Genomic DNA, 11,420 nt, shown 5'->3' with positions numbered 1-11,420 from the left:
GCCCGCGTGGGGCCCTCCCCGCCCTCCCCGTGCTTTTCGGAGCCGAGCGGCGCTGAAGCGGGAGCGGGGCAGAGCGCGCGCGGGGGGGGGGGGCGGCCCACGCGCCGCCGCGGTCACGCGTGGGCGCTGCCGCCGTGGGCGGCGGGCAGGGAGGCGCAGCGCGGCCCCCGGCCAGGCAGGGCGGCGTGACAAGGGCTCTTTAAAAGCCGCCGGGCAGCGGGGAGCGGGAGCGGGAGCGGAGGGGGGCCGGGCAGGGCGGCGGAGGGGGCCGCCCGGGAGGGCGGGGGGGACCGGTCGGGGCGGGGAACTCCTCTCGGCGCTTACGTCTGTCAAGGAGCGGCAGCGGCCGCTGCGAGAGATAAAGTACAAGGCGAGCGGCGGGGCTGGGGGCAGAGCCGGGAGCCACCGCGATGGGAAGCAGCTCCCCGCAGCACCGGCAGCGGCGGCCCAGCTAGGGGGGGCGGCGGGACGCGCAGCGCGGCGGCGGCGGCGGCTCCTCGGCGGCAGCAGCCGGGCGCAGCCCCCCCGGCCCTCCGCCTCTCGCTCGCCTTTTGCGGCGGGGCTTGGATTTAGGGATAAAGTGGGAGGAGGAGGGGGGGGTCGCTGCCATTTGTTTACCGCGGAGGGGGGAAGCCCGCCGGGGGAAGCGAGCCCGGCCGGCGGCTGGGCGGAGGAGGGGGGGAGGCGCGGGGAGCCCCCAGCAGCGTGGCCGTTTGGGGGGGCGCGTGGGGGAGGGTGGCGGAGGAGGGCCGGGGCTGGCCGCCGCGGAGCTGGCCCTAGATGACTGCAGAAGCGCAGCAGGCTCTGTCCTCTCAGCCCCCTCCTCCTCCGGCGCAGAGCAGCTACGGCCCCATGTCCTCCGTGGCCGAGAAGCAGCCGCAGAGCTCGGCCATGGACGCCGCCTCCGCGGCGCCCGCCGGGGCGGCCGGCAGCGCCCCGGGCAGCGGCGGCGCCGCGGGCGGCGGCGGCCCCAAGGCGAAGAAGACCAACGCGGGGATCCGGCGGCCGGAGAAGCCGCCCTACTCCTACATCGCCCTCATCGTCATGGCCATCCAGAGCTCGCCCTCCAAGCGGCTCACGCTCAGCGAGATCTACCAGTTCTTGCAGAGCCGCTTCCCCTTCTTCCGCGGCTCCTACCAGGGCTGGAAAAACTCCGTGCGCCACAACCTCTCGCTCAACGAGTGCTTCATCAAGCTGCCCAAGGGGCTGGGCCGCCCGGGCAAGGGCCACTACTGGACCATCGACCCGGCCAGCGAGTTCATGTTCGAGGAGGGCTCGTTCCGCCGCCGGCCGCGCGGCTTCAGGAGGAAATGCCAGGCGCTGAAGCCCATGTACAGCATGATGAACGGGCTCAGCTTCAACCACCTCCCCGAGAGCTACAGCTTCCAGGGCTCCGCCGGCGGCCTCTCCTGCCCCCCCAACAGCCTCTCCCTCGAGGGCGGCTTGGGCATGATGAACGGGCACTTGGCCGGCAACGTGGACGGCATGGGCCTGCCGGGACACTCCGTGCCCCACCTGCCCGCCAACGGCGGCCACTCCTACATGGGCAGCTGCGCCGGCTCCGCGGCGGGCGACTACCCGCACCACGAGAGCTCCGTGCCCGCCTCGCCGCTGCTCGCCGGCGGCGGCGTCATGGAGCCGCACTCGGTTTACTCGGGCTCGGCCTCGGCGTGGGCGCCCTCCGCCTCGGCCGCCCTCAACAGCGGCGCCTCCTACATCAAGCAGCAGCCGCTGTCGCCCTGCAACCCCGCCGCCAACGCGCTCCCCTCCGGCCTCTCCGCGCACTCCCTCGAGCAGCCCTACCTGCACCAGAACAGCCACAACGCCGCCGAGCTCCAAGGTGAGGCGCCGGCGCCGGGCGGCCACGGCGGGCTGGGGGGGGGGGGGAACCGGGGGGCCCCCGCTGCACCCGCGGCGGGAGGCGGCTGCCCCCGCGCTGCTCCGTGCGCGCCGTCGGGGCCGGCTGGGCGCGGGGCGCTGCGGCGGGGCCGGGACCCCCCGGGCCGGGGCTGCGGGGAGGGAAGGCCGGGCCGGGCTGCCCACGGGGCCGGGAGAAAATCGGAAGGATTTTCAGAGCTGCGCGGGCGGAAAGGGGGGCGGAAAGGGGCAGCGCAGCGCGGCTCCCCGCCTGCCACCCCGCCGGGCCGCCCGGCGCCGGGGGGATCCCGCGGTCCCGGGGAGCAAAGGCGCCGGTTTCCCGGCCGGGGCGGCCCCGCTCGGCCCCGGCCCTCTGCGAGCAGCTGCCCTCGGGCCCGGGCGGCGGCTCCGCGGCCCCGGGCCAGGCCCAGGCCAGGCCCCGCAGCCCCGGCGCTGCCCACGGGCCGGGTTAGGAGTGCGGACGAGCGAGCTGGGCTCGGAGGGGCCCGGGACAGAGGCCTAGGGAGGGACGCGGCGCTCGCAGGGCCTGGACGGCCCTGAGGCCGCGGCCGGGCTGGCAGCAGGCCGGGCCGGGCTTGCTGCGGAGCTGGTGTCCGTGTTGCGGCCCGGGGGGGCTCGGCGGGAGCCTCTCCGCCTGCTCCGCGTATGCTCTGCGGCCGCGGCCCGGTGGGGCGGCTCGGGCCGCGGGTTTCTCCCCAACCTCGGGGCTCCCGGCCGCGCTGGGGACGGGGCCGCGGAGCAGCGCCCGGCCTGGGTGTAAACCGAAAATACTGTGCAGGGAAGAGGGCTGAAACGCTCCCGGGCGACACCCCAACCTCACGGCGAGGTCGCGCTGGGGAGCCCCGCCGCGGGTGCGGGAGATCCGCGGCTTGCGCCGAGCCCTGCGCGGGGATCCCGGGTCCCCCGCGCTTCCTCGGGGGCTGCTGTGTCCCGAGGTCGCTGCCGAAACGGTTTTGCTTTCGGCGGCCTTTCCGCCTCGGCGCTCTGCGCCCGGCGTCTGCCCCCGTCGCGCCGCCCCGCACCGTGGCCTCGGGGCGCCGAGGGCGCCGAGCGGGAAAGCCCGTCCGCTCGCAGCGTCCTTGGGCCGGGCAGGAAAGCGCCGCGCCGTCCCGCCCGCGCGCAGCCAGCCCTCGGGGCCGCGGGGATTTCCTCCGCGGCACCTGTCCGCGCCCGCGGAGCCACGGGCGGGCCCGGCGACTGGCGCGCGTGGGAAAAAACAACACACACAAAAAAAAAACCAACAAAAAGCGAAACAATTCCGCGCCGAGCGGCGGGGCTGTGCGGGCGGCGGAGGGGCTCCCTCGCCCGCCGCGGCCTTGTCCCCCTGCTCGACCTCCTTTGCTAAATATAATGACGATGGCTGACGATCTTTTCCCCCGTCCCGCAGGCATCCCGCGGTATCACTCGCAGTCTCCAAGCATGTGCGACAGAAAGGAATTCGTCTTCTCTTTCAACGCCATGGCCTCCTCCTCCATGCATTCGGCGGGCAGCGGCTCCTATTACCACCAACAAGTGACATACCAGGACATCAAGCCGTGCGTTATGTGATACGGGGCGGAAAAGCCGCCTCCTGGGGCCCCCGAGGCCTGACCCGGGCGCCGAGCCCCCCCGGGCCGCCCCCGGGAGCCGCTCCGCGGAGCGGGCTCTCTCCGGCCTCGCGCTGCCCGGGCGCCGCCGCCGCGGGGAGCAGCCGGACGCCCGGGACGGCGGTGCGCGGCCGCGGAGAGCCGCGTGCGGGCCGCGGGGCTGCGCCGGCCCCCGCTCCCAACACGTGTCTTTGATCAAGGACGGTCTCTGCCTTCTTCTGCTCTGCGGTCGGGGTGCGACGGGCTGGCGAACCGGGGCAGGGAGAACCGAAGCAGCCCCCAGACCTCTGCCGCCGCCTCCCCGAGATCCCCGGCTGCAATTTGGGGTTAAGACTTTAACGAATGAGGTTCCGAATTATTTTTTTTTTAAGTTGGTAATGGATTCGTGTAAGCAAAGCGTTCAGCGACGCCGCTTGGTAGGGGCAGAGCCGCAGCGAGCTCCAGCCTCGGCCGGGCCCTCGGGGCGGCCGGCTCGGCCCATCCCGGGTCCAGCGGCGCGGAGCGGGGTCGCGCCCGGCCCCTTCCCCCAAACGCTTCAGCCCGTCTCAGTCCGAGCCCCTGCTTCCGAGAAAAACTTTTTTTTATTTTTATTTTTTTTGCTGGCAAACACGCAGCCGGCAAAAAATCTCTCAGAGGGATTTTTTTTTTAGCTATTATTATTTTTTTGCCTGCATAAAGACTGCAGGATCAGACCCTATGCAGAGAGAATAAGGCACTTTGAAAAGAGACAGCCATGCTCCTTCTGTTATTTATTCTTCATTTTTTTTGTTGTTGCTAATAATCGAGACACGAGTAGTCTCAGTTGATCAGTATTAAAGCGGTGGATCTCTGTTGGCAATATTTGCCATATAGATTTTTTTTTTTTAGTTAACCTTTGTAAATTTTAAATCGATCATGGTCTCTGTGTAAAGACAATCCTCCATATGTTTTTATAGAAATATATATATAATGAAGGATTATTCCCCTCCGTCTCCCCTCTTTTTTTTTGGCCCTCTTTGTACAGTTTGATGACACCTATTTTAATTTCTTTCTGCACTGTATAAAATTGTAATTATTTTTTTTTTTGGCCCAGCCCTTTTGTGTACGTTTGTCCCTAAGGAAAAAAAAATCGAACCAAAATAAAACATGTATGTTATTTGTACATGGGCTTCACGACTGTATGAGCAGCAAATAAACGAGCATGCGGTGTTAAACGCGTAATTATATATCCGAGGAGTCCGCGGCCCGGCCGGGGCGGCTCCGCGGCGCGCTGCTTGCGCGGCTGCCGGGCGTGTGCGGAGGAGCCGGGAGGCCCCGGGAGGCCCCGGCCCCGTCGCTGCTCCGCTGTCAGCGCTGGAAATCTCCGCGCATTTGGCGCAACCGTTTCCCACCCGGGTGCCGGCCCGCGGGGGCCTCTTTTGTTCCTGGCTGCGGCTTCCAGCAGGTCCCTCGTCCCCGGCGATGCCCGTGCAGGAATATTTCCAGGGATAATAACGAGGCGGAGGAGGGAGGAAAATCGGAGGCGATTTTTTTTTTCCCCCAAGGAGAAAGCGAAAGGCGATTTTTGACAGCCCGGCCTGTCTTCTGCTTGGAGGCAGCGCGTGTCGCTGCAGAGAAACAGCCCTCGGCTCCTTCTCGCTCCTTCTCCACCCCAGCCGAGCTCTGTAGATATGTTTTTAAAGTCAGCCCGTGTCCCGCACCCTACGCCGGGGCGAAACCGCCGGGTTCAAACCCGGCGCCGCGGAAAAAAGACGCCGAAGAGGGGGAAAAGGCAGCTCGGCTGCCGGGGCCGAGCCCGCTGCCCCGGGCCGGGCGGGGACATCGAAACCTTCCTCGGGTCCCGCGTCGGGAAAAAGTCGGGAAAAACTGCCAGCAGGTAACGGGGGGCTGGCGCAGCTCGGGAACCATCCAGCGCCGCTGGGGTCGGGAAGAAGAAATAAGTAACGCAAACACCGCAACGGGCAGGAGGAGCGGGCAGCGGGGGACGCGCAGCTCCTCTGCCAAATCGACTGTTCGCTACAAAGTTTGGTTTTGTTTGGTCTAATAAAATATACTACCATACCCTGCAGATCTTGGCTTTCGTGACGTCCTTAGACCAATATGCCTGCACCAACGCTCATGCTATAAATACATGCACATACATAAAAATAGATGCATATGAATTAATCTGCTTATTTGCCTGTGTGTTTCTATCTTTGTATAGAGTTAATAGGAAAACTAGGATACTGCGCACTAATTAGCGCAGATGTGTGTAATCAGCTTAATTAGAAGCAAGGCCAGGTGATAACCAAAAAAGAAAAGCTTTCTAATTATTCTTCTAATTAGGGTAGGTAGGGAAGGACTTCCTTAGAGGGATTTTTTTTTTTTTAAGAGTAGACCTGCGCAGGCCAAAGGCAACTAAGCTACAGCGTTTATTGGGGATTTCCTGGTGTCCTTGTTCCTATGGTTTTGTGGATTCATCGTTCTCTCCATCGCCTCAGCTCTTGACTAGTCCTGCTGGAGGTGAGCCATGCTGTTACCATCTTTTTAATGTGCAAGCTAAGGCCTGAGCTTTTGCTCCTGAAGCGCATATCTGTGCTAGGTGTGGCGGAGATAGAGGTCCGGAGGTTAGGAGTTCAGTCTCTGCCAAGTGGCTCTTCCTTCCTTGCAATCTCACTATCACTGCTAAGATTCGTTTTCAGCCCTTAGACTCAGTTTGGACCTGCTTGTTTGCATGCACAACTGATCGTTTGACAGTTTGGGCTCCAAGGGGGCTCGGAAAGGGAAGGCAGGCACCCTGCAAGCCTCAGGTCTCGCCTGAGAGAGCCTTGATATCTGCTCCCCAACAAAGGTTTGCGTGGTTCATTTTTCTCCCTCCCTTTGGCTTCTCCTTCTCCGCGCTGCCAAACCTGGAAAAACAGAACCGCCACATACCGTGGACGCCACGTATTCCTCAAGCCAGTGAGCGCAGTCTAAACAGACAGATCTCCATCTCAGACACCTACATCAGGGAGGACAGGACGAAACCCTGCAGGCTCCTGCCCCAGCTCCGAGCCCTTGCTCTGCACAGGACAGACCTGCTTTTGCCTTGGACCCGTTGTCCCCTGCGATGGCAAAAAGCAAGCGGCCGTCACAGCCGGTTCCTTTGTACAAGCTCCGCTTGTACGTCTATGTGGTCGGTTGGACTCTTGCAAGAGGCAAGGAAATAGGTTTGCTCCAAAACCCTGCATTTGCTCATGCAACAGCCTCCCCCTTGCCGAAATCTAACCACGGCCAGCTGACGTAGCCACACTCGGTGTCAGTGATCTACCCTCTGCTCCTGGTTGCCCGCTTGCTGATCGATAGATGATCTAGCAGCATAGTTATCTCCGTTTTGGGCACTTCTCCTGCGGGAAGGAGTCTCCCATTGTAGGTGCCCTGTAGAGGTCTGTGGGTTTTCTACAGGGCTTTTGTGCTGAAATTTTAGCGGAGCAACAGCCTTATTGAAAACCCGGAGGAATCTGTAGGGAGACGCAGGGCCTAGTGCACCCGCCTGCACTCGGTTTGGGATGCAGCCATGCTCAGGGCACCAGAGGCCCCCAGGCGCGCTGTGCACAGCCTTCGGCCTGCCAGAGCGATACAGAGCTGCAGCAAAACGCTTTGGCGGCCGGGCACCTCGGCAGCCTGGCCGTCTCCCCCCGCGGTTCCCTCTAGCTCGTCCCCAGGCTCCCGGCGTTTCCTCCCGGCCCCGCAGGGCCACCCTGCAGCTGCAGCTCTCCCGCCTGCTTCTCCACCTTGCCCTTGTGTCCGCACGGGGTTTGATCGACGGGGGCACGGCGGGGGGGGGGGGGGGGTCCGCACGGGGAGCAGCTCGAGCTGGCGCCGCTGGAGCCCGGCGCTGGCTTCCGAAGGGGGGAAGCTCTGCGAACGGGTGGGGTGCAGGGGGCCTGAGCGGGGGGAGACCCCGCGGCTCCTCCCGCACCTTCCCTGCCCGGCCTGGACGGGGGTCGCTCCGGCCCCGGGCGCGGGGGGGACCCGGGCGAGCCCCGAGCCGGGCCGGGGCCGGGCCGCGCCGTTCCCGTGGCGGCAGCGCCACCTGCTGCCCGCGGCCGCTCCCCGCCCCGAAGGCCATTTATTATTACTATTATTGTTATTACTACTACTATTACTATTGCTACTATTATTATTATTTAGTTCAGCGTGTTTTTAAAGCTGAGCCGTTTCCTGCCGTTTTTTCCAGCAGATAGTGTTTGTCATGCTGGGATGGGTTTTAAAAGCTTTTTTTTTTTTTTTTTTTTTTTTTTTTTTTTTTTTCCTCTTCGCTCCTTTGGCCCATCTTCAAATCTAGCATTGAAATACCGGATGGGTCTACCTTATAGGATGCTCCTAGATCAGCCTTGTTCTATGCTCTGTGCATATACTGCGCAGGTGGGGCATCTGGGGGTACTTATTGTGGGATACTGCAAAATCTGGTTATGAAATAGATACTTAGCACATGATGCCCTCAGATGGAGGTGGTTACCCAGACTAGCAGAAAACTAGCTACCTTGGAGACCTTACTGCTGGAAACAGACACCTGTAATCTTAAATGGCTATTTGGAAAGCCTAAATTCTGAGTTTGGTCTCTACTGCTAGCTGATAAAAGCTCAAATCCATCAAAATAATTAGATTCCTCACTTCTCCCTGGAATCCAAGAAGCCTGGGAAATATATACTTTGTACCTATGTACCTTCGGGGATCTAAGCTACGGTTCTTGTCGCTTTTGAAAGGATATTTTGGTTGCTCTGTCCCTGAAATGCTTTTGGGAGACAATGCCCAAACACTTGTTCACTTTCCATGCCCATTTATAAGATTAGCTGCTGCATGACAACAATTTCAGCAGGAAGAGAAAGTGTTTAGGGTGCTCTTGCAGGCTTGCATTTGACTGTGAACAGTATTTACACACCTGTGACAAGAAGTCTTTGCCATCCTCAGGGACATAATACATGACGCAGGCGAGCATGTGAGCTGGCTGGCTGAAAGAGAAAGGCCTGATGAGCGGGAGATGCCTAGAGTGCTAACAGCAGCTCTGAAATGATGAGCTGATGTTATTCATAAAAACAATTATCAGATTGGCTTAAGGAGTGAGGAAAGGCATGCAGCTCGGTTGTTTTTTAATTAACTTTTTATTGCCAGTAATTCATCCTGCTCCATCAGAAATTAAAATCATAATATTAATGATAACAGAAGGAATAAAGTTTATCATTACTGATCTTCTGCGGTGGAGACCTAGTTATTTAGGCTTATAGAAAGTTCTTGAGACCAGTTCCCCATTATCACAGGACATGCTGACCTATCAAAATACTGATAACTTTATTAACTCCAATCTTAAAATAAGCTAAATGTTTCCAAGGGCAATGCAGCTCCTTTGGGAAATTTCACTGAGGTAGATTGCTGCATGGTAAATATGAACCTCCTCTTCTTGGACACTTCTTACAGATTCTCTGAGTGATCCCAAGAAGCCTGAGGGCCACAGGTCGAAATTCACTGTCAAGGCATAGGTGTCAGCAAAAAACCCCAGTCATCTCTGCTTGATCTTGGAATGAGATGCTGGGACACTGGCAGTCCCATCTCACTTCAATAGTTCTTACATTGGCATAAATATATGAGCCTGAACATAGTCATTTCTTTATTTAAACCAGTTGAAAGTACCAGAATGGTACAGAAACTGCAACTCTGAGGCTCAGCTCAACTTCAGGCTAATTACTGAAAAAATAAGCAAACACACCTGGGAAAGCAATATGTCAGAGCCTGGAAAGCTTTGCAGTGACTTACAGTACCAGGAGTTGACTTGGAGAAGGAATTGCTACAGCAGTCGCGTTCCTGAAAGATGGTAAAGAAAAGACCTGCAGATCAACTACCAGAGTAATCATTTACTTCAGAGAAATGGAAACACCGCAATTTGGAGTCTAAGCAGTGCAAGTGCCTGGAAACATTTTGAAAACATGATTTCCCTTTGGAAAAATAACAAGCATTAATCTTATCTGAAAGATGAGCTTCATTCTAACAGACCACTCAAAATTACTGGGGAGTGACAGCAATGGCTACACTAATGCCTTGAAATGTAGAGGGAGCATTTCATGATGTTACCTTCCCTTCCCTTCCCTTCCCTTCCCTCCCATCTAATACCTCTATGTTCACCTTATTCCTACATGAAAAAAAAAAAAAAAAACCCTGGTTCAGCCCCATGTGTTCTTGCATGGGGTGGGTGGGCTGTGACACCCTTTTATGTGATTTGCTAGGCCTCTGGAGGGGGCATCTCTCTGGAAAAGCAGCCCAGTTTCACATCTTGTGTCTCTTCTCACAGGGTAAGAGAGCTGTGATTTATCTCCTTGGACTGAGGAGAGACTTGCAGCTGGGTCACTTGACCAGACGGCTCTTCTGGAGCATGAGGGTCCATTCGCTCGTACGCTGCCCAGCCACAGTACGGCACAGTGGCTCCCACCACTGCAGGTCAGGCTGGCCGCCTTTGGCAGGCATTCGGAGGCAGAGGGTCACGGGATGACAGCGACGCTGCCGCACTCCACTGAGGAGCAACGAGATGCCCAGCTGGGAGACCAGGTACTTGTCACATAGAAAAGTCCAAAGGGCACTTCTAGCCCCTTCTCCCCGGCTGGTGTGCAAAGCGCTGGAAATTGCCAGGTGCATTTAGTCTATCAGTAGCCATCTCCACATCTGTAAACTGTGGTTGTCACCAGGGCCACTGTAAAGATTGACTAGATAGGTCCATATCCTGAGATCATTTCTCCCAGCGACTTCAGTGGGATGCCCAGCCCAGAACAATGGCAGGATACATGACCCTAAACATTTCTGCAGCGCTTTGAAAGATGAAAAGGAGTGACTTCTATACCTATGTCAGTGGCGGGGCCGGCAAACATTTCATGATGTTTATAGCAGACATTGCGGACATTGCACATGAAAACATGGGAAATGGTGCACTCTTCTTGTAGAGAGATTACATTTTATAGATGGCAACGAGGAAATAAAAGCATTCATACCCCTATGCGAAGTAGGCTGTTGCGTATGTTTGCCTGACAAATATGGCCACAGTCGCAGATGTTTCCTCCACAGCCAGAACTGCTATGTGGGGCTGTTCCTTCTTGGGAACTGGGATGAGAGCGTTCACAGCACATGCCTTTCCTCCCTCTCCTCTGCCCTTGCTGCAGTCATAGGGAAAAATGCAGTGCCAATGCTAGATTTTTTTTTTAATGGAAACACTCTCCTAAAAACATTTGTTTCTCCCTTTGGAGCACTAGAAGACGATGAAATAAAAAAACAACAGGACTTTAAGCCAATACTTACTCATGCCTTTTCACAGATATTTTACTAGTCTCCAATGATAATAAGCTAAATCCTCTGCCCTCAAAGACTGCTTTCTGGGAGGGGATTGGGGAATGACGTGAATGGAAGCACTGGAGGGCTGGATGGAGACCTGCCTTTGTGAACAGGATCAGGCTTTACTATCTTTCCACCCCAATATTGAGATTTTTTTCCTCCCTCTCCATGGAAACAAAAAATCTCTGACTCTTGTCACTCAGAGAAGACTATCCAGCAACATGGCTTGTTTACTTGCTGCTGGGTTTTTTTGGTGTATTGAAGCTGTGTGGCCTTGTCCTTATTCCAGGAAATGCATGGACATAGCTGTCTGAAGGAAAACCCTAATGATTGTATAGTTTTCAGTGCTGAGTGGCAGTTAGCCACTTCGTTTTTATTGTTAGCAGATTACAATGTTGCCTCACTGTTCTGTGCCACACACCACGCTGTGGCTAGTACCATTCAACAAAAGAAAATCCACTCCAAAGTGACTACATCCTAAAACCTAATGGATTCATTTGGTACTATGTTTTCTCCTAGCATCTCCCCCAAATGGGGATAAGAAGAGGGTGAGCAGAGGGGCAGAATGATTCTAGGAAACACATATATATATATAACCTAACACCTGGGGTGGCCACGCTCTGTACCCTCTCAGCTGCCTTCAAA

At 57.8% G+C, this 11,420-nt stretch overlaps 1 protein-coding gene across 1 annotated transcript; it reads left to right on the top strand.

Moving 5' to 3' along the window:
* Positions 1-296: 296 nt before the first annotated feature.
* On the top strand, positions 297-4,605 carry FOXF1 (forkhead box F1). The gene is made up of 2 exons (XM_064519767.1): positions 297-1,840; positions 3,266-4,605. The coding sequence occupies exons 1-2, from the start codon at positions 781-783 to the stop codon at positions 3,424-3,426; spliced, it is 1,221 nt and encodes a 406-aa protein (XP_064375837.1). The 5' UTR covers positions 297-780; the 3' UTR covers positions 3,427-4,605.
* Positions 4,606-11,420: the final 6,815 nt, after the last annotated feature.

This window comes from Dromaius novaehollandiae, chromosome 13, assembly GCF_036370855.1.
Source record: "Dromaius novaehollandiae isolate bDroNov1 chromosome 13, bDroNov1.hap1, whole genome shotgun sequence".
NCBI classification, from domain to species: domain Eukaryota; kingdom Metazoa; phylum Chordata; class Aves; order Casuariiformes; family Dromaiidae; genus Dromaius; species Dromaius novaehollandiae.
This window is presented reverse-complemented; position numbering and strand designations above follow the sequence as displayed.